The sequence below is a fragment of the Nelusetta ayraudi genome, unplaced genomic scaffold (assembly GCF_046127955.1).
Source record: "Nelusetta ayraudi isolate G7.1 ecotype Tasmania unplaced genomic scaffold, CSIRO-AGI_Nayr_v1 ptg000164l, whole genome shotgun sequence".
Taxonomy (NCBI): Eukaryota; Metazoa; Chordata; class Actinopteri; order Tetraodontiformes; family Monacanthidae; genus Nelusetta; species Nelusetta ayraudi.
In genome coordinates this window covers 310,048-332,366 of record NW_027466214.1, presented here as the reverse complement: position 1 = coordinate 332,366, position 22,319 = coordinate 310,048, and the positions used below count along the sequence as shown (strand labels likewise).

Sequence of the window (22,319 nt, the reverse complement as noted above, 5' to 3'; positions counted from 1 at the left end):
CTGCAAAACTACTGTATTTGGAATACTGTGCATATTGTAATTTATTTTAGTATCGCCCACCTCTTCCTTGCATCAGTGTCTATAACCTCTGTGCACTCATGCACATACTGCAAACATCAGAATCACTGTGTAGTACTAAATTCAGCTGAATCCCAGCTGTATGTTTTCAAACTGTTCTATTCTAGTACATATCCAACTACTGTGTACTTGTGACAGGTGCAATGACAATGAAGTTGAATCTGATCAAAAATGAAAGAAGTGTACATTCCTGCACGTGCGCTCAAACAGTCGTTAATTCATGGCTGTGGCCGAGCGCTGAAGCCACCTGAACTGAACACCACCTGCAGACTTTGGATCGCATCATCAGAACCGGCGTCCATGGAGGTCCCTGCTTGACTCCAGCAGTCACTCTTTGAGTCGCTGGGAGCCCAAATTAAAGAAATAAAGATCCAAGTATCAACAGTGGAAGTTGGTGGAGACTCAGCAGACCCTGAACTTCTTCTCAGTCCCTGTGGAGCACAGGAAGCACAGGCAGCACGCTGTCTCTGCCACTTGAGTCCCAGTTGTTTTCTGACCAGGAAATCCAAGGCTTTAAGGTGCCGTCGCGTTCCGCAGTGTCTGCCTTTGTTGTGGAAGTTGTTACATCACCCTGTAGTGTTTTCATGCATGTCAGACGGGGGCGTGGGCGGGGGGGGGGGCGGGGGGGGACTTTCCAGTGAATACATTATTGCATAACTGTCCATAACCGCCATGCATTGTATATTTTTCCTGTGTCCAGAACCCTTGTCATCACATTTGCCTGCATGGGAGCCGTAATTACTGTGTAATTTAATGACTGCTAATGCAATGAGCCGAGCTCCAGATAAAACCTCAGCAAACACGGTGCCAAGTCCTCGGTGCTATCGACCCGTGTGGAAAAGCTCTCGAAAGCCTTTGTTACACATTTAATGTTAAACGGAGGGTGGGTGGGTGGGGGGGGGGACACGACTTCTGGTCAGGACGGCTACATTTGGATGAGCGATGATGGCGGCGGTGTGTTTTCTTTTTTTCTGTCGGAGATCTAGTTTCAAAGGAGGTGCAAGAACAGCGAAACCGCGGCCGCATCGCGTAGCGCATGCAAAGCCTCCGCCGCCGCTGCTGCCGTTTCCACAGAGATCCTTTCAACAGAGAGAAGCAACGCAGCTGCGCCGACGCCTCTGCGGCACGCCGCGCTAGAGCTGGAACGCTCCGGTGAGAAGGAAACCGAGCAGGTTCAGACGAGACTTTCTGAAATGGGCCCAGACATCCCAGCAACACGGGTGAGAGCCCGGGGCAGAACACAGGCTTCCTGGTAGCAGACAGGCAGGTGATACGCACAAATATCATCTGTTTATGGTGTGATCGTCCTATGGCCGGCGTGGGGCAAACTCCGGCCCGGGGGCCACATGCGGCCCATTGAGCTTTTTAATGTTGCCCACCAAACATATCCCTCGATGTATGGCTTTCCTCCTATGAGGTGGCTCACCAAGAAAAATCCATCCAACTGCTCCTGGTCCGGGCTCTCCGTCAAATTCCAGAACCCTTTGTGGCCCACCGGGCAAAAAAGTTGGCCCACCATCTGAAGGGTCCATGGGTGAGTCTAGGTTGATTCTGGGGGTGGTTCTCCATCCATCTGCTCCTGCTCCAGCAACTCGAATTCCAGAACCCATTGTGGCCCACCGGGCAAAATGTTGGCCCACCAACGTAATGCCGACTCTTCTGTCTGCACTTCTAATTTCCCATCAGGTACAAATAAAGAAACTAAAAGAAAAAGAAGCAGCTGTTTTTGAGCACTTTGAGATTCTGTTACGGTAGAAAAAAAACGTAATTTGAAATGCACGGCTGAGTTTGCAGCCCCGCAAAGCATCACAGATCACTTGTAATTGTATTTAAAAGCTCTCTGTGGTGTTGTACACCGCACACTTGTCGCTTTGATGGGACACCATTGCAGTGAAATGAAAGCTGCACTCATTCATTGCACCCCAGACGATGGCGTTTTCACTTCGGCTCCATCAGACCGCAGCCGTGGAGCGCGAGCGAGCCCTCGCTCCGCCCCCGTGACGTGGAGCAGATGTTCATCACGGAGATCCTCGACGACTGATAGTAAAATATCTCACGACATAAAGGCTGCGTTGGACTTGGTCGGGTTGGCGGATGCCTCCAAGAGACGATTTATTGGACGAGGCGACGCGCTTCTCACGTCGCCAGTCGGCCGACCCCAGCGCTTGTGCACGCGCACGTGTGTGTGTGTGTGTGTGTGTGTGTGTGTGTGTGTGTGTTTCTTCCACAGGGGGCGTGCATGTGTGCGTCTGACTGCATCTTGAACCGCGTTTTACTGGGAGCAGCGGTGACCCCGCTGACCTTTGTAGAGCTGCAGCGACAGCAGACCCACATGCCCACACGTGCACACGGACACACACACACACACACACACACACACACACAGGAACATGCGTGAACACACATGGCAGTTCCACAGCTGGGAGCAATGAAGGGCCCGTTGGAGGGATTCAGAAAACAACCCCCCTCCCCCTCCCCCGACAAAAAAAAATAAAAAAAAGGAAAAGAAAAAAGGGCTAAATTGTTAATGGGGGACCACACTCAATTTTCCCATTTTTAAGGGAAGCTTCCACTCTTTTTTTTCTCCTTCATTTCCAAGTCCTTCTGCGCTGACAAGTCTGATGGGGGGAGAAGCTTTTTTTCAGCAGTGAGAGAAAGTGATTGAAGAATCAGAGTGGGTGTTAAACTGTGTGTGTGTGGGTGTGTGTGTGTGTGAGTGTGAGTGTGTGTGTGTGTGTGTGTGTGTGTGTGTGTGTGTGTGTGTGTGTGCGTCCCTACTTGAAGCAGCCGTCACAGTCGAGGTGTCCCGTGTTCTCCTTGATGGTTCTCTCGGAGATGAAGGCCGGGTACTCGGTGTCGCACGGCACCTGCGTGGTGCGGCCCATTCTCTGGGCTGCAGGAGGAGGGAAGGCGACGCACGTTTCCATAGGTCAGAAGAGGTCGCAGTCTTTTTATAGCAACGTTTCGGGTAAAACGACACACAAATGCAGCAGCAGCAGGGCTGCATTACTGGAACTCTCCTGCCCCCTGGAGGTTCAGTCAGGTCCTGCAGGTTGAAAAGCCTGCAGGACTCAAACAACCTGAACATGGAACAACAGTAACCTTTTCCCAATCTCCCCATCTCTAGAAGTGGCTTTGTGTTGCCTTGCAGGCCAAATATCATAACACTACGAGGCCAAATCTGGCCCGCGGGCCAGAGTTGGACAACGATGCTAGCTTGATTTGAATGAAATTAGTAACTTTCAGATGAAAGTTTAATCTTACAGGTGAAGTAGGTTTTTTTTTGTTGAGTTTTTTTTTTGCAACTGCATTCTTCTACCAACTGCTACCCGTCCAGATTATTCTCATGTGTTGGGATTAGGTGCTACTCGATAGCAGCGGTTTCAGTTAGCGGGCCGCCGTGCATTTTAATAAAGGGAAAAGCCATCTACGTGTATAAACATGTGGGATTAGTTCGGCTCCGGCTGGCACTGCAGATTGGTTTACAGGCTGTTCCATTGGACCAAGTGTCACAAGCAGGCCTCCTTATTGTAGGACGATGGAGAAGTCGCTGCTAAGACCTGTGGCCGGCCAGCTGTGAAATTGTTTCGACCGCTTAAGCGCGTTTTGATTTTTTTTCGCCACTCTGCTCTCATTCTTCTCACAGAACAAATTCATATTGGTTTTGGCCCAGGAATTAATGCCATAATATGACGGCGCTGAGCGAGGCTCTCGTTTGAGACGGGCCAAACGGCCCTCGACGCCCCGTAAAACAGAAGGCACTGCGGCACCGTCGATGGCCGGCTCAGGAGATGAGAGGATGGGCGATGCTGCGGACGAGCGGGAGATGAAAAAGAGGGGGAAGAAATAAAACCTGAGGAACTGAAAAAAAAAAGAAAAAAAAAGGGGGGGGGAGAAATTGTGAGGAGAATTGTGGTGAGAGAGAGCGAAGGCAGCTTCCCTCCTTCTCGTCTTCTATTACAAAACGGATATTGCCTCTCACCACCGACAATGTGACACACATCTTTAAAGGGCATGAAAACCCTGAAATGTGCCCCAGCTGGACACACAAACAAGCATGAATGTGATGGACACAAACACACACGCACACACACACACACACAATGAGGTCATTTAAAGTAATGGTGAGTTTTGAGGCTTTAGATCGAGCCTCCTTTATTCTGATTTTCCAGTGGTCACGCTGACGGAAGACCAGAGGAAATAGAGGGGAAATGGTGAGGATGGAGGCAGACGGTCGAGGCTGCGGCCAGCAGCTCTTGTGTAATCTGGACGCGATGAACTCCTGAGTTGGAACAAGTTGAATGTCAAGCGCGGATGGGGGGCGGGGGGTGGGGGGGGGGACGTACTTTGTTTTAAAAATGTTGTTTTGCTTTTTCTTGTCCGTTTCAGCACTTCAAGTCAAACAACAAACCATCGTGAGAAGTTGAAAAGGTGAGAAAATTAAAATACATACAAAACAAAAGCAATCACATGATTAATCCCTGACGTTTGACGGAAGATTCCTGTCAAACAGAAGCAAGTACGTGAAATCAGATCTCTCATACTTGTATTTCATAGTTGATGTTTGGGGTTTTTAAACTTTGTTGTAGTTTTTTTTACCAACAAATTCCATTAATGCAAACAAATTAATACGAACAAAGTACTGCAGGAATGAAGTGTTTCCTTTTTTTTTGAAATACCATCACAGAGAGAAAATAAAATGTGCGTGTTTATCACAACATGTACGTGGTTTATTTATTCTCATTTCCTCCGGTTGGACCTCTTGCGTTTGTGCAGCTGAAACAAAGTCTGTCCTCAGTGAGTATAAACGTACTTTGAAAGTGAACGTGCAGCCCTCTCACCTTTGGCTGTGAGGTCAGAGTTCCACCAGCTGTACAAGTTGAACTCCACCAGGAATCTGCGGTAGGGAGACAAATCACTGCAACAACACACTGTGACGCACATCGCCGCGTGCAATATTTCTCCTCCGCGTTCCAACCCGCCACCAAAGTCACAGAGATTTTCTTTCCTCCCCAAGAAGCACAGATGGAAATGCTGTTTACTGCGAGCTGTTTACTTGAGAATAAACATGCAGTGCAGATATGATCCATCTCTGCTCCTGGGAGAAGTCTCCCAGTTCGACTTCCATGGTTTATCCAGGACGTCTGAGATATTACAGTCAAAACACCATGAAAAAAACTGAAGAAAAGTTGAATAATTCCTTAATCGCAGCCTTGGATTTGATTCTCTAAATATAAATGAAGCCGGTCTATGAATTCCTATGATGTCGGGAATTCACCGCTGGGTGGTGTTTGGTTGAAATGGTTGACTGAGCAAATTACTCCGCTGAGTTTTATTTCATATTTCATGAGAGGGGTCATAAAAAAAATATCAGAGACCATTGCTAATTAAGGAGGTAAAACAAATGTAATTGGAAGAAGAGGACCATGAAATGTTGATGATGAACCAGCTGTCGGCGCTCACAGCTCTGAGGCTGTAACGTGCAGCAGGTGTGCAGGCAGCGGCTACAAACTTCACACCCCCTCTCGTTCGTTGGCTCACTCCTACATGCAGCTCTGTGATGAGGCGCAACACGTAAATCAAAATGCCAGAGTCAAGCCAGTGACAAACTAAGGGGTCCTCCTCCCAGGATGCACTGGGGGCGGCGTTAGGACCACCCAGCAGCATCAGCAGGAAACATCAGGTAACCATTAGCCCTGGCGCTAAGTGACACATGGTCACATGGTCATACGTGACGAGGATGCCCGTAAACAAACATGACGCTGGTGTGCAGTCACGCACCCGCACACCCACACCCACACACACACACACCCACACCCACACCCACACACACACACACACACACACACACACACAGCCTTGGAGGCAGATGTGAGCACTTTGGGGAGCCGAGAGCAGAGACACTGTAACATGCACTGGGCTCTTACATGACGAGTTCGGTCACAATCCACTTCATGGCCGAGAGGACGGCAAAGTAGGGCTGGGGGGGGGGGGGGGGCAGAGAGAGCAGGGTTAGGGTTAGGGTCCAACTTTTGTGCAGAAAAGAAATAAAGACAAAAAAAAGAATGTCTTGCCAGTGAACACCACCCACGCCAGAAATGAGAAAAGTTCATTGCCTGTGTGTGTGTGTGTGTGTGTGTGTGTGTGTGTGCTAAAACCCTCCATGATGTCACAAAGGGCCTTTGTACCCTCCTGACAGCTCTGAGATCTAGTTTTAGTACCTTGCAAGGTATCAATTGCTAAACATCCTGTTCAGAGTCAGAATTCAGAAAAACAACTTTTGATCTGTCGAGACAGAAAACCATGTTTGATGTGGCCCGCTTAAAACCAGACAGACATTGATTTCTGAGGAAACCCCCCACACACACACACACACAAACAAGTATACGATTTAAACACAGTGTAATTTTAAGACTCAAAGAGAATAAATAGACAAGAAATAAACAAGATCAAACTGTTAATAGCAATGGGTATGACTGATGGCAGGAGCTGGAAGGCCTTGTGCAGGGGGTGGGTGGGTTCACGTGTGTTGAGGTTGGCTTTCCTTGTCACTGCCTGGGTGTGAAGCACTGATAATGACTTCAGAGGTTTCCAGTCATTTCATTTGCTTGCTTGATGATCCAGGAGCGCTTTGATTTGTCTTTGACAGAGGTGAAGGTGAACGAGGATGTCATGTTTAAAGTGGGAACGGATTCTATCAGTGATTTGTACACCGCTGTTGAAATGTCCTGCTTGACACCAAAGCTCCCGAGCCTCCTCAGCAGGAACAGGCACCGTTGCACCTTCGCTGGGAGAAAGTGAGGCAGGTGAAAGCAGATGTCAAAGAGCTCTCCTTGATCCATCGCATCGGGGACTCAATCTTCTGATGGGAGGCGGTCAGAGAGGTGGGCTCCTTGATGTGGGCCACCTGGGCCATGTCGTCGGCATACTCAAAAAGGGAAACGTTACAAATGTTGCTTGTTATGTTGTTTGTGTCAATGGAAAATAAAACACAATCCCGGGGGACAGGTGTGTTTAAAAACCTGCTCTTGGATCTAAACCCATGTACCAGCACATGCTGAGGCCGCTCTTGCAGGAAGTCTTTGAACCGCAGGACCAGTGCAGTGATGGGTTTACTTGAACCAGAAGGCGACGGCAGAGGGAGTTTGGGTTGACTATGTTGAAAGCGAAAGAAAAGTCCATTTATAAACTCCATGTGTAAGGATGAGAGGAGTCCAGGGGCGTCCTCCACCCCATGCTCTGTAGGTAAACTGGAGTGGGTCAAGCCGGTCCGCCAGCATAGCAGTGAGGTGATCACTCACCAGCCTCTCCATGCATTTGCAGAGGACGGATGTGAGTGCCACAGCTCTGAAGTCCCACATCACCTCGGCGTTGGACTTCTTTGGCACTGGTACAAGTGTGGACACGGCTGGAGTCAAGGAGGTGCTGGAATAGCTGAGCGATGATGTCACCCAGCTGAGCGATGATGTCACCCAGCTGAGCGGAACATTCCCTGAGCACCTGTCCCGCCAGACGCTTTGCGAGGGTTAAATGCAACTCCGTATGGACTTAACTTTCCATTTGTCCTCTGTGATTTGTTCTGCAGGTGAGTCAGGTGGTCAAACCTGCCGTGATAGGCGGCCGGCGGTTCTGCAAAGGTTGCGAGGTCGGAGCATTGGATCAGGGCTGGGTTCTGGGTTCCGGCCCATGGTGGTGTTGAGTCCCTTCCATGCCTCCCTTGCATTGCAGGTGGTGAGTTTCTCCTCCACAGTCTGGTCTTCCTTCCCAAAGTCACTGCAGCGCAGCTCCCTGTAGGAATGCCATCTTTTTGTTGCTAATGCCTCCACAGACTCATTGGTCCAAACCCGAATAGTTTCTGTTGGTATATCCTCAGTCTTTAACATTTGTCTGTATATTGGAAGCAGCGGAATTATACGATGGTCAGAGCAACCGTTGTGGGCGGGGCTTTGAAACATAGACTCCATTCTGTCAAGTGTGGTTAGCGACGTTAACGTCACATCTGTTAAAGTCCCCGAGCAGGAAGACAGGCTGACCGCTGCTCCAAGTGTCAGGACGGTTGTGAAAATCAGCGGTGCGTTATCAGGTCCAGGGACATAGGCCAACATGACAGTGACACGCGTGTGAATTCACGGGGGAGGTGGTGAGGTCTTACAGCCATGCAGAGCCCCGCCCCCGATCAACTTCCGCGCCCTCGTAGTGTCCCTGCCAAAGCCAACGGTCTTAAACCCATCGATACTGATATCAGTTATCTTTTCCGACAGCCATCTTTCCGTGAAGCAGAAGTGAATAATTGTGCGAGGCTGCTCCACAAGGGTCTGTAGTTGAAAGAAAATCCAATAAAAATGTCATAATGGAGTATTATAGGAGGTATTAAAGGTCCCATATGAGGCTAAATTTACTTTCCAACGTTTCCACTCTATTATGTGTCTCTATCCTCTCAGTCCACTGCCAACCAATAACAGGAGTCTTTCCCACTTTCCAGTGCTTCTGCTTTTCTGACAATACACACAGGGTTTTCTCTCTCTTTGTTTTTTTCTTCAAATTAATTTACATTGAATCGCGTGAATGCCGCTAGCCGCAGAAGTCATGGACGAGAAACAACAAACTTCCCACACGATCCACGTGAACCTGTGGGCGCTGGACAGCAGAACTCTGTTCTGGCTGGGCGGCGCGGGACTCACATCCAGCAGCTTGTGTCCGCCGCCGCTGCTCTCCGAGAAGACCCAGCACAGTGCTTGGTAGTCGTACAGGGTCACCCTGACGGAGACACAAGGGGGAGGGACCGGGAGTGAGACATGGACATGAGATCAGTGTTATAATACACACACACACACACACACATATATATATATAAATAAATAGAGAGAGAGAGAGAGAGAGAGAGAGCGATAGAATGTTTTTGAAAGATTTGAAACTAATAAGTGCAGCATTGGTGAGAGAGGCAGAGCAGCGGCTCGGCTCACACAAGCCCGACTCTACTGTTACACGGCCGCAGGGCTTCCTGGATGGCGGCGTGGGAGCCACTGCTGCAGCGGACTGGCCGGCTTTAACTGCGTACAGTGAGCGAGGTGAAAGCCGAGAGCTTCCCCAGAGGTTCCTCACAGTGATGCAGGAAGGTGGGCTCGTCCGCGTGTGTGCCTGCGAAGGTTGTTTGAGGGTGTTTGGGCAGCTATCAGAGGAAATCAAGGCTTAAAGGAGCCCGAGGGTGTGAAGTCTGGCTCTGTCTGCAGCAGGTTATTGAAGAGGTGGATACTCTGTCTGAGGGGCCTGGGATAAGCTCCCACACTCTCCACACCAGTCTAAGTGTGTGTGTGTGTGTGTGTGTGTGTGTGTGTGTGAACGTGTGCGTACAACGTGTTTGAGTGGGCGCACTATCCCGCAACTGCCCGAGGCAATGCTCAGCTACCCCACCCAACCCCCGTCTCCACCCAAAACCAATTGGCAGCGAGAAAGCTTAATGGCGTTAGCGGCAAACCTAGATTAATGTTATTTTTGCGTATTAGCGTGCAAGTGTGATTAGCGGGGCTCAAGATGGAATTGGCAGGTGTTGTTTTTTTTCCCGCCCCTTCTTTCCCTTCCAAGTGGCAATCGAGAAATGTGAACGCACACCTTCAGAAAGTGCACGTGCACGTGCACGCGCAGCGATCCACTCGCTACACTTCACGTGTCTGGTCCACCCTAGATGAATACACCCGATGACATCCTCAATATGAGATTACGGCTCAATAATCCATCCGGAATCACACTAACACATGACATCACCTTCAGGAAGGCGATCCGGTCGAGCAAAATGTAGTTCCATTCATGGAGTGACATTGGTGGGTCCCATGCGGTTATACACACCAGTGTTTCCCAACCTCTTTTTAAAACCCTGGCGTATAATCATAAAGGAATGTCAGCACTTCCAGAAGAACAGGTGCGTTGGAGAGGTGGAGAGGTGCCACCCAGGAGTCAAAGTCAAGGCAAAGCTCCGACACACTGTTCAGCTCTCTTCCTTTTCAGTGATCAAGCAACGTTTTGGCCAACAGACCTTCATCAGGCATCATCATATATATCAATATCTCATCGATACTATCGATTTGCTCCGCCCACGAGGTGCAACCACTGCTGTCTCCTAATGACTCATTAATCCCTGCTGGCAGTCGCTGTCTGGTGGGAGTGGTGCGCTTTAAAAGAGCCTTTGATGGTTTTTAACTGTACACCAACGACAAAGATTGTGCGCTTTTCTGTTTGCGTTGTGGTTTATTACAGTCAACATCCTCCGATATAGCAGTGAAGTCCCGTCAAGAGGCGTGACACTGGGTGTGTGTAACATCCCAGTACTGATACTGCGAAGCGGTGTGACACACACACACACACACACACACACACACACGGGCGTGTATACACATTACAAGTGGAAAACGTGGGGAGCAGTGGAAATTTAACACAAGGGGATCACTCCCCCCCCCACACAAGAACAGAAATGTACAAACGCAGACACAAACAGTCGCGTGTGTGTGTGTGTGTGTTTGCGTGTGTGCGTGTGTGTGTTTGCGTGTGCGACTTTGAGTGACTCCCTAATTCCTTTGCTTCAGGAAAAGATTTGCTGTAATCCCCCCCGCCGGAGAACTTTGCTGAGCGGAGGGGTCGGAGTTATTGGCGCCACCGGACAACTCGGGCCGTCGGCGCCGCGATGAGAGATGCCGTGCATGGCCACGCATATGCGTGTGTGTGTGTGTGTGTGTGTGTGTGTGTGTGTATACACAGTGTACCCACCTCTTGAAGGAGCCCATCTGCAGGAGCTTACTCATCACAGCTCCCTCAGCTTCGCCGAAGAATTTCCCCGTCTGAGGACGAGAGGAAAAGGCCTTTCATTCTATTTGGTGACAGCAGTCATAACAAAATGTGAGCGGAAAAGTGACGCAGCCTCCAAACTATTTCCCCGTCTCTCGCTGGAAGGCCTGAGTTGTCCTGCAAACGTCAGCGTTTCAAGAATTCACACAAAGCGGCTGCGAATCCCCTCGGTCGCCGCCACGCGATTGGCCGATTAGCGGCTTGTGTTACCGTTTCGCGCAATGAGGTGGCATCCGATATGCGGGGGTCTTCACACTTGATCTGGGACGCGAGGAGTCTCTTGAAAATATGAGGTAGCAACAGAAACAGTGTGAATGAGCTGAGTTGACCCTCGTGAGATCACTTGGCTGTGCCTCAGACGCTCTGACGCGTCAGGAGAAAAGAAACCCCAGCGGACAACAAAAGCTCCCGAAAAGAACCCTAACCCTAACCCCAGCAGAGCTGAAGGAAGGACGGCGGCGGCCGGCGGACTGGCTGGCCGGTGAGCCCGAGCCGGAGCGACAGCGTGCCTGGTGACGGCGGGCAGAGGGACAGGAGAGGAGACAAGGACACGCCTCTTTAAAGCACACGACAGGAATGCAGATGTGGGCTGATCACGCTGCTGTGATCTGACACAGTGTGACGAGGCACAGGACCGATGAGGCTCGGGAGTCACATGTACAGATATAGAATAGAATAGAGTAGCCTCTGATGCCGTCTATTCAGCCCACAATGGGAACGTTTGCAGAATTACAGCAGCATATGTGAAGCAAAGCAATTGACAAAAAAAAAGTATTAAAAATGAATGAAATAGAATAAGATAGAGATGTAGATGTACATCTAAATGGACAATATAGACAATTTATGAACCCAAAATAGTTTTAATACTGTTGAACAATACAATAGCAAGTAAACAAAAAAATATATTTAATAAAATGCATCCTCTTAAACGCTTTATATCTTCACGAAGGTGCAATAAAAGAGTTATTTATATGTCAGTATGTTGATAACTGTAAATAATCTAACTGTTCATAAGATGTAAATATTTTTTTTTCCTTTTTTCCCTACAAATATATATATTTTTAATTTCCGTTTGACTCTCTACCCCAGTTCAAACCCAGACTCAAAACCCATCTGTTTAAATCTGCGTACCCCCTGGGATTCTATTGTTCTCTTTTGATTGTCTGTTATTTTTATTTATTTTCCATTGTGTTTTCATTCTTCTGTAAAGTGTCCTTGAGTGCTGTGAAAGGTGCTGACAAATAAAACGTATTATTATTATTATTATTATCATTATTATTATTATTATTATTATTATTATTATTGTTGTTATTATTATTATTATTATTATTATGACGTGACAGCACGTCACTCATCTGCACATGTTGTGTGTGAGAGACTCACCAGCGTGTAGTCCTCTGCCACCAGGATGAAGCCGTTGCTGTCGATGAGGTAGCAGTTAATGTTCTGTTTGAACGGACGAGACGTGTTAGAAGACGGAAGAGGAAACTGCTTGAGTGAGAAAGAAAAGAAAAAAAAAAAAAAGAAGAAGAAGGAGGCCAGACCTCATCGTCGCAGCTGATGGAGCACTTCCCGTCCAGCGCCACGCACTGTCAGACAGAGACAACAGCAAGCGGATTAATTTGTACCTAACACACACACACACACACACACACACACACACACACACACACATAGTTTTCAAAATTCAGCAAGCTTATTATGCACAGAATTCAGATGGAGGTCAGGAAGTCAGCCGCAGTGATTCATTCCAAAGAGAAGACCACTGCACATACTGGGTATCAGCTAACCCAGATCCAACGGTTTGAAAATGATATGAACGACGCAGACTTCGTGAAATTACATTTGCCCCACTTCCTCATGTGCTTCTAAATCACATTCATATCTTAAGAAACAGAACAAAACGGAGAATCTTCTTGTTGCCAAATACGGACCGCTTGGCAACCCTGGCTGCACCGGGTTCGGTTGGTGCGGGGTGTTTGGTGACGGGAAGGGCTCGTTGGGGGTGTCGCACCTGTTTGCTGGCTGTCCAGAATTTCTTCTGAAAGAAGTCCAGTTTCATCTGGATGCCCACAGCTGAAAGAGGGGAGACGCAGTGAGACACAGCGACAAGACGTGTTTATGTTTCAGTCTGTGATCCGTGTTACACACACACACACACACACACACACACACACACACACACACACACTGGCTAGAAGGGAGGGAGATTACCACACGGGATTTGTGTGCATCTTTCTTTAAAGGTCACCTATTATAGTAATTTCCGGGCTTTTGTTTTTGATGTCTGGCCCCTCCAGAGCAGCAACACACGATTTTCCGCGCTGAGAGCTTTTTAGATTTGTGTATCTCGCGGCTCGTTTCCTCGTATTTTCTGCGTCCCGCGAAAACGCTCCGTTTGACTTCACTCCACCCCCAGCCTTGCCGGTACACGCCCCCGGCCCGGCCCACTCCACTGTGATTGGTCACACTCTTCGTCGCTGCTGAGCCTCACTTCCTCAGTTTGCCGGTGCGGGAGTGAAGAGTTCACGGCAAACTTTAGGAAACGGGCACAATTTAAACACTCACCGTCGTGAAGGCTTCACTCTTTAGCAGCTGTTTAGCGGCTAATCCAGCTTCGTACGGACCCAGCGTGGGCGGAGCTACGGCCGAAGGTCCCTGGACGTTTTTTGTGCCTTCCGTGTCCCCGGAACCATATTTTACTTTGTGTACCGACCGTGCTTTTATTTTGTATTTTTGCCAGACATCTTAACAGGGCTCAGAATGATTTGGTTTCATACTGTTGACTCGTATCAAAACACTGTCCCAGCAGAGAAAATATGGACGCTGAAACCATCACTTCAGTCATAGAGTGGTTTATTATTAGACAAGAATATCTGCACAACTTCAGTCCACACCAAGCACCAAGCAGGAAGAGCTCGATACAACCCATGTTAGCATGCTGGCACAGCGTGAACATCGCTAGAAGGAGTGAAACTCCGCTGCCAGCGAACACAACACACAACACAAGCAGAGCACGGAGTTAGCGCTGGTGGCTAACACTTCATCAACACCATTCAGCGGTTGTACGTTGCAAGTGGTCTTCAAACTAACGTTGCTGGAGGTCTCAGTACACTCACAGTCCTCATACAGGTTTTCAAATATTGCCGTGGCTGACTGTTCTCTCGTCGTCCACCAGGGGGCCGAGTCCAGCCCGTCTCACTCCCGTTGCCCACCGGACGAGAGGGGTCTGGCTGCAGACCGGTGTTCCATGGCATCCGCATCAGGCTGAACAAACCTCCAACTCGCTCGCTAGTTTTTATTTTACATTTTTTAATTTCCCTGACGCCGAAAAAAAACATTTTCTTGGAGCAGCGCATTGCGGAATCACTTCGGGGGCAGAGCGGGGGAGGGCGGAACCGGTCCGAGAGGGTGCCGGACCTTGGCCAAGAAAGGAGATCCGGCACACAATGACATCATTGCGTGCCCACTGTTGAATAAATCTCCGTGAACAGAGCGTTTAGAACCATGGGCAACAATTTGCAGGGCTCACGTCCAAACGCATGAACCTCATTATTTGACATCGATATCGAGATGGTTTGACCATCGGGTTCAACATTGTAACAGTTTTTAAAGCTCAGAAAAGTGCAAAAGCATCATAGGTGCCCTTTAATGACTCTGGCGGTGATCTCCATGCATTGACACACATTTTATTTTGTGAGGATAATGTTACTCCCACCAGTCACATAATATAACTGTTCATCCAAGAAAAAAGTAATGGATTACCACGGACATGAAACACTGCCTGGGTAAAAAGGAGACAAGATTAGGGCGAGGGAGCTGGAAAAAGAGTTCAAGCTGGCCAAGATCCACTTCAAGGACAAAGTGGAGAAGAACTTAACATCAGGGAATGCAAGGGAGACCTCATTAAATCCATCCTCACATTCAACATGTCATCCTGGTACAATCCTAACCCTAACCCAACCCTAACCCAACCCTAACCCTAACCCTAACCCTTGCTCACCACCAAACACAAATCCAGACTCTCCCGTATAATAAACCAGAGCAGCAGAATATGTGGTTCACTACAAACTCCCCTGTCTGAACTGTACAACTGCTCTGTGATCAGGAAGGTCCCAATGATCACAGTTGAGCCCTTTCATCCCCTTCACCAATCCCCCCAAACACTCCCGTCAGGCAGGCGATATAAAGGCCCACTGGCCCAAAAACACAGCGACACCTTCATTCCATCTGCTGTAACCGTCCGGAACACCTTGAAATAGAACATTACACTTTTTTCTAAGATGCACTGTTTTTGTTTTTATGTGTTTATTCATTTGTATTGTGTACAATGTGTCTTGATGGAATATGTGAATGTGTTTGTGAGCCCCGTGGAAGAAAAACTTCTGTCCCCACCTGGGATAGACAATAAAGGATTCTATTCAGTTAACCGCGACCGACCGACTGACTGACCAACACATTCACCTTCATTATGGCGAGCCGAGGGGAAAAAATGGGCCAATAGGCAATTACACCCCATGTCGAACTCACCTGTCAGCTTATTTATCTGAGAGACTCTATGGCTGCGAGCTTGCGCTTTGTGTGTGTGTGTGTGTGTGTGTGTGTGTGTGTGTGTGTGTGTGCGTGTGTGTGTGTGTGTGTGTGTGCGCGAGACCACGTCGCTGCAAGTTTGTGTTGAGAGAGAGCGGATTTCTCCTTCCCGCCTACATCACATCCATCATATTCCCCCAGCTGGCACACAGAGCTGCTCTTGATTTTCTCAGCTCTCATCCTAGTAGGGCCTGAATAGATCTGAGCAGAATTCCTTGCAAGAGAGAGAGGGAGAGAGGGAGAGAGAGAGAGAGAGAGGGAGGGAGAGAGAGGGAGGGAGAGGGAGACAGAGAGAGAGAGGGAGAGAGACAGAGACAGAGACAGAGAGAGATTGAGACGGAGGGAGAGAGGGAGGGAGGGAGGGAGAGAGAGATAGAGGGAGAGAGCGGGAGAGAGAGAGACGGAGAGAGAGGGAGAGAGAGAGGGGGAGACAGAGAGAGGGAGGGAGAGGGAGACAGAGAGAGAGAGACGGAGGGAGACAGAGAGAGAGAGGGAGGGAGGGAGGGAGAGAGAGAGAGAGGGAGAGAGCGGGAGAGAGACGGAGAGAGAGAGAGAGAGGGAGAGAGACAGAGATAGAGAGAGGGAGGGAGACAGAGAGAGGGAGGGAGAGAGAGAGAGGGAGAGATTTTTCAGGGTTGGTTTCAGCCTTTCACTTCCCTCCTTCCTGCTTGTTTTATTTTTATTTTTTTCATCTGCCCGCGTCGTCTGAGCCTCGGAGGAACCAGACTTCAGCTCAGCAGGGGCTGGGGGGAGGAGGGAGGGTTGGAAGTCTGTTCGTCCTTCCTGCAGCTAAATTAAAAGCTTCATCAAAGCCCTGAAGTGGCTGGAGGTGGTGGAGCAAATGAAATTAAGTTGCGGCGGCGTGTGGCTAAATGTAAAGGGCAGAACATTAAAGCACAGCGAGGCCTTTGTTAGACAGTGTAGCAGCCAACTGCTGGAAACTGATAACTTAGAAAAGATTATTATTGTTATTATTATTATTGTTATTATTATTATTATTATTGTTATTATTATCATTAATAATAATAATAATAACCGATGTCTTTTGCAGTGATCGTGATGGCTGACTTGTGGTGTTCATGTTGTGCCTTTCCTTTTATCGCTCTTGTTGTCTTGTTGCTGTCTCCTTCTCACTCACACATCTATTTGTAACTCGTTTTTTTTCCCTTTCCTCAACTTTCGCCATTCTTGTCATCAGTCTCGACGAGTGACGAGACACCGTGCTTCGTCTCTCCTTTTATTTTCACCGCCCTTAAGCGTTAAATAACGTTTTTAAAAGGAAAGTCCACCAAAAAAAATGATTAAATACATTATTACAGCACTGACATTACTGTCATTAAATTGTGTGAAGTGGCACAATTAAATGACACAATTACAGAACAGGAAAAAAAGAAATATAAATAAATAATGACAATAAATAAATAAATAGGTGGCACATTAGTAGCAAGTAGGCACGTAGCGATTTATCGAACAATTGATTAAATCTGTGGCGATTCAAAGCCATTTAATGACAGAAATGTGCCAATGCAATCAGCAGAGGGTGCTATTGAGTTCAACTCCCATTACATGACTCTGCTTCCTAGTTCAACGTCCTACTTGGTGGAGGGGAGCAGGTAGTAAAAAATAAATAAAAGGCTAGGTTTTGGTGCACTCACTAGAGAGTGCTGAGAGTTGTGAACGAAAGCGAAACCCCCCCGCCCCCCAAAATAAAAAAAAACAACCCAGAAGGGCGAGAGTCATGGCTGGAGTCGCACCCAGTGGTATTGAAATTGTGGCGGTTCTGATCCGTTTCAAGTCAGCTGTGTGGAAACATTTTGGCTTTCCTCCAGCGGTTAATGAAAAGCGCGAGAAGGCAATGACGACAAAATGAACAACTGCCTGCAAGTGCTGCAAAATGTTGGTTCCCCACTCGTCCAACACGAGCAACACTTTGCAGCACAGAGAGAGGCTGGAGCTCCAGTCCACTCCTCCAGGTACAGCCCAGAAGAAAGGTTTGAACAAACTCCTCCCCCTCCCCCTGCCCCTCCTTCTAACAGGTGCAAGAGCCAAAGACATGACCGGCTGTGTTTTCATAGCAAAAGACATGAGGCCATTCTCTGTTGTGGAACATAAGGGCTTTAAGCCAATGGTAAATACGCTGGAGCCAAACTACATCAGCGCTTCAGAGCCTCCAAGACGTCGACTCCACATCGACCACAACGGACGGCTGGTCAACACGGACGTTGCGGTGCCCCAGATTCCCGAACCTGCCTCAGACACAGAACTCCAGGATGTGTAATGCAGGCTGAAAGAGAAAGTGTTGCAGTTTACCCAGGTGTTTATGTACTACTACTACTACTACTACAACGACTGCTACTTGCTAGTATTCATAAAAAAAAAAAAAAAAAAAAAAAAAAAACATGTATAAGAAAGATAAAATAGAGAACATGAAAATTCCAAGGAACAGGTGGCCAAGACTAGTTTTTTCATTTGCAACATTTTATTTATCATTTATTTATTTCATTTGGAATTTGTTTTGAAAATGTTTAATTTTCGTTAAGTCAAAGAAAACTAAATATGCCCAAGTCCCAAACTGGCTAACAGCACAGTTAGCTTACCTAATGTAGGGAAGAGGAGAAAAAAAAGCATTCTTTGATATAGTATTATTGACAAGATGGTAAGGATTTTATAACAGCTAAAGAGTTTTTGTCATTGGTTTATTACAGTATTGCAAAGATGTTATGTGCATTGTTCAAATAAACACAGGATTTGAAATTGAAATTTGTGTATGAGAGAAACGGAGGTTTCCTGTTATTTTTTCCAGTAGTGTTTAAAACAGTATTGTTATTGCAAAAGAAACTGAAGGAAATACTGTATTTTTGCAAGAGAAATAATAAAAAATAATGTCTCTTTCATTTCTGTCTTTCATATAGTTTTATGTAAAAAAAAATTGTGACAAATAGAATCGTGAAATTAATATCGTGATTTGAATCGGATCGTGAGTCGAGCGAATTGATGCCGAGTATCAAGTAAGATAAAGTTACAAAGTGCCGCTGTTTATCTATATTTATGAGCTCTATTGCCGATGGGATAAAATACTTAGCGGACCTCCTAGTCCTCCTGATTGGTGCTATAAAAAGTCCTCCTCAAAGACATCATTGTGAACTCAGAGGGCAGGGTGTGGCTGGACTGGCAAAATATTCCCTTTGCTTTCCCAAACATCTGCCTCTCCAACAGACTATTCAACAGCTCCGAGTTGAATTATTATTGTTCTGGTTAATACTGCGTATATATAGGTCTTACAAAACAACAGTAGATGTTCGTAATGAGTGTGTGTGTGTACGAGAGAGAGAGAGAGAGAGAGAGAGAGAGAGAGAGACTGGCACTGCATGATGTTGTGAAGTGAGCGTGCCCGTGGCCGGGATCCAAACAGCGCAGTAGATTAAAGAGGAGACGGTGAGAGCAGAGTGGCTGCAGCGCAACACAGAAGATGGTGGCTGGAAACTCATTCTGTTTGCTTTGCAGGACTGCAAACTCTGCCACGTGGCCTGTTTTAACTGCTGCCCAGAGAAACAGGTGCAGATTATCCCATCAAAAGCTTTGCCACATCCTTTCAGCAGCCCACCATTTTCTACACCCACGTGCAAAAACCCGAGAGGGGAGGCTAATTTAAGATTGTGGGCAGCGGCCCTGGAAATACACAAGGTGTCGAGCCGGAGAGAATCTGCTTCATCCAGTCTGCGAGTGTGAGAAGATTGTTCATTCAGACACAAAGCTGCACAAACAATGAAAATACAGAAATCCAGAGATGGGGGGGGGGGGGGGGGGGGAGCTCCCTGTGTGGCAGAAATAGTTCAGCAGATTTTTTTATTTTTTATTTAATATATAGGTCCATATATATATATATATATTTTTTTTAATTTACGGTGGCTTCGGAAATTTTTCAGTCGCTCTTAAATGTTTCACTCTATGTCACATTGCAGCCGTTTGGTAAAATCCATTAATTTCATCGTTTTTCCTCGTTCTAGCACACGCAGCAGCCAATATTGTCAGGAAAAAAACACAGACTTGTAGAAATATTTGCAGATTTATGACAAAATAAAGACTGAAATATCACATGGCCGTAAGTATTCAGACCCTTTGCTCAGTATCGAGTAGAAGCCCCTTTTTGAGCCAATACGGCCATGAGTCTGAATGATCCAACAAGTTCTTCACACCTGGATTTGGGGGTCTTTGGCCATTCCTCCCTGCAGGTCCTCTCCAGTTCTGTCAGGTTGGACAGTGAATGTTGGTGGACAGTCATCCTCTGGTCTCTTCAGAGATGCTTAATTGGGTTTAAGTCAGGACTATGGCGCGGGCATTCAAGAACATTCACAGAGTTGTTCTGAAACCACACCTTTGTTATTTTAGCTGTGCGCGTGGAATCGTTGTTTTGTCGGAAGGTGAACCGTCGGCCCATTGTGAGGTGGTAAACACTCTGGGAAAGGTTTTCAAGAGGATATCCATGTCCTTGGCTGCATTCATCTTTCCTTCAATTGCAACCAGTCGTCCTGTCCCTGCAGCTGAAGCCCCCCCCCCCCCCCCGCCCCCCCCACCCCCCTCTCCACAGCATGTGATGAGCAGTAACAGGTGTTCTCCACAGATACCACTTGGAATTAAGACTAACAAGTTTGGGAGTCCTTTGGGTGTTTTTTGGAAAACCTGATGCGGGCTTTCATGTGTTTTGCGCTGAGGAGAGGCTTCCAGCGGGCCACGACTGGTAGAGGGCTACAGTGGTGGTGGTCTTTCTAGAACTTTGTCCCCTCTCCCCGCTGCATCTCTGGAGCTCAGCCAGAGTGATCTTTGGGTTCTTCTTCACCTCTCTCACCGAGGCTCTTCTCCCCCAGATGCTCAGTTTGGCCGGACCGCCAGTTGGAGGAAGAGTCCTGGTCATCCTGAACTTCTGCCATGTAAGGATTACAGAGGCCACTGTGCTCTCAGGAACCTTAAGTGCAGATCTGTGCCTTGCCACAATTCTGTCTCTCAGCTCTTCAGTCAGTTCTTTCGACCTCATGATTCTCATTTGCTCCGATTTTCCACTGCGAGCTACAAGGTCTTATATTGACACGTGTGTGCTTTTCCCATATCAAGTCCAATCAATATGGACTCCAGTGAAGGTGTAGGCCCATCTTAAGGACCATTAGAAGAATTAAGTTAAATATACAAGTGTCACGGCAAGGCTCTGAATACTTATAGCGATGTGATACCTCAGTGTTGATTTTGTAATTAAAAAAAATGAAATGAATTGATTTTAGAAAATGGCTGCAATATGACGAGTGAAAGATTGAAGGGGGTCTGAATACTTTCCGAACCCACTGTATACCAAAACAATTGCATATCTGGATCCGAAATGTGCAGTACAGGGAGTTTGCTGTGTAAACCTCAGAGGTTTACCAACAGAGGTTAAAAGTGCACTTACTCCCGGCTTGACCTGAAAGTCGGCTCAAAATAAAACAAAAGACAAAAAGACAAAATGCCCAAATCCCAAATCTATCTGACTAATGCCCCGGGAAAATTTTCCTTTCCTGAGGGAACATTTCATTTCCCTGGGCATGATATAAGAACCAGGGGCCGCTTTTGCTCTAAGCCGATTTTAAAAGTCCGTAGATGACGAGACATAAAATCCCCTCAGAATGAGAATACCCCCCCCACACTGCCGACCTCCAATTAGAGCCATCCCAGGCAGCAGGAGAGGACAAGCGCTTCAAAGCCTGCAGGTATTCTAATAAGCACTCCATCAACTTATGGATGAAGCCAGAATCTCTGCAAGTTCTCGACGGTATGACTTCCACCTCTTGCTTGGCAGCGTGACGCGCTGGAGAGGAGGACTCGTGGCAAGATGTTCCGGACACGTCCAGTCCAGAGTTGACTAATAAGTGTTGGTGAATTCCTTTTGACAAGGTGGGACAAAGGTGAGACAGTCTTTTGTCATGTGACGTTGGAAAAGACTTCTGCGTTTGTTTGTGTTGTTTTTACGTAGGCAGATTTCTCACATTCATTCTCAATTTGCATATTTACAGAATAGTCTTTTTTTTAATCTGATAGGGTGTTTGTGGTGCTGGAGATGGGAGAAGACAACTGACTGATTCTCTGTGGTCCAAGACTGTGTAAGCAGGTGGGGAATGATGGAGGGTAAACGTCCAAATTAATTTTTTCAACTTTTGAATTTGCAGGTTTTGAACACAATGAAATGTTTTTTTATTTATTTCTTGTTACGGTTCCAAAATATAACGAAACCATTGATCAAATTCTCACACAATGTAATCAAATTCTCAAATAGCCTGCACGTTTTCATCTCACATGATTGGACATTCAAATTCCCAAAGATTTATTTATTTATTTATTTTTTAATAAGCAACAATGATTTGTGATCGTCCACTAACATGGCAGAAGTTGGTCTTCGTGTAACATGTACTTTAAAGGGGTGATATGCAACATCATTTCACCACTAGATGTCGTGGTTTTGCGCTGCGTGTAAATTCATACTGAGTGGAAAGAAGAGGACACAGTATATCTCTCGGAGTTTCCACGGTACGGCGTAGTTTTTCCTGTAATTGACTCTGTTCAGCAGGCAGCGGCTGATCTCATTAGCATTTAGAGGCGTCCAATCGCTGGCGTGTGCCACGCGGTCACGTGGTGTCGGGGTGGGGGATGGTCGCTGCTGTTGTTGAGGCAGCGAGGAAGATGAGACTCACATTCATTAGCGCGACTGCACTGGCTGGATCCGGGACCAGGAGAGCGCACACGGAGGACGTGTGATCAAGTCACTTCATGTGGGGGCTGCCATGATGCCGCCA

At 47.3% G+C, this 22,319-nt stretch overlaps 1 protein-coding gene across 2 annotated transcripts in view; it reads right to left on the bottom strand.

The window, feature by feature from the left end:
- Positions 1-22,319, bottom strand: part of LOC142880273 (voltage-dependent calcium channel subunit alpha-2/delta-3-like) — a 125,005-nt gene that overhangs the window by 6,240 nt on the left and 96,446 nt on the right. For both annotated transcript variants that reach the window (XM_076014059.1, XM_076014060.1), the window contains 8 exons: positions 12,929-12,990; positions 12,459-12,503; positions 12,298-12,360; positions 10,837-10,907; positions 8,760-8,835; positions 6,006-6,058; positions 4,920-4,975; positions 2,857-2,971 (listed from right to left, as the gene is read on the bottom strand). In XM_076014059.1, the coding sequence (XP_075870174.1) occupies positions 2,857-2,971; positions 4,920-4,975; positions 6,006-6,058; positions 8,760-8,835; positions 10,837-10,907; positions 12,298-12,360; positions 12,459-12,503; positions 12,929-12,990 (541 nt within the window). The remainder of the gene's footprint in view (positions 1-2,856; positions 2,972-4,919; positions 4,976-6,005; positions 6,059-8,759; positions 8,836-10,836; positions 10,908-12,297; positions 12,361-12,458; positions 12,504-12,928; positions 12,991-22,319) is intronic.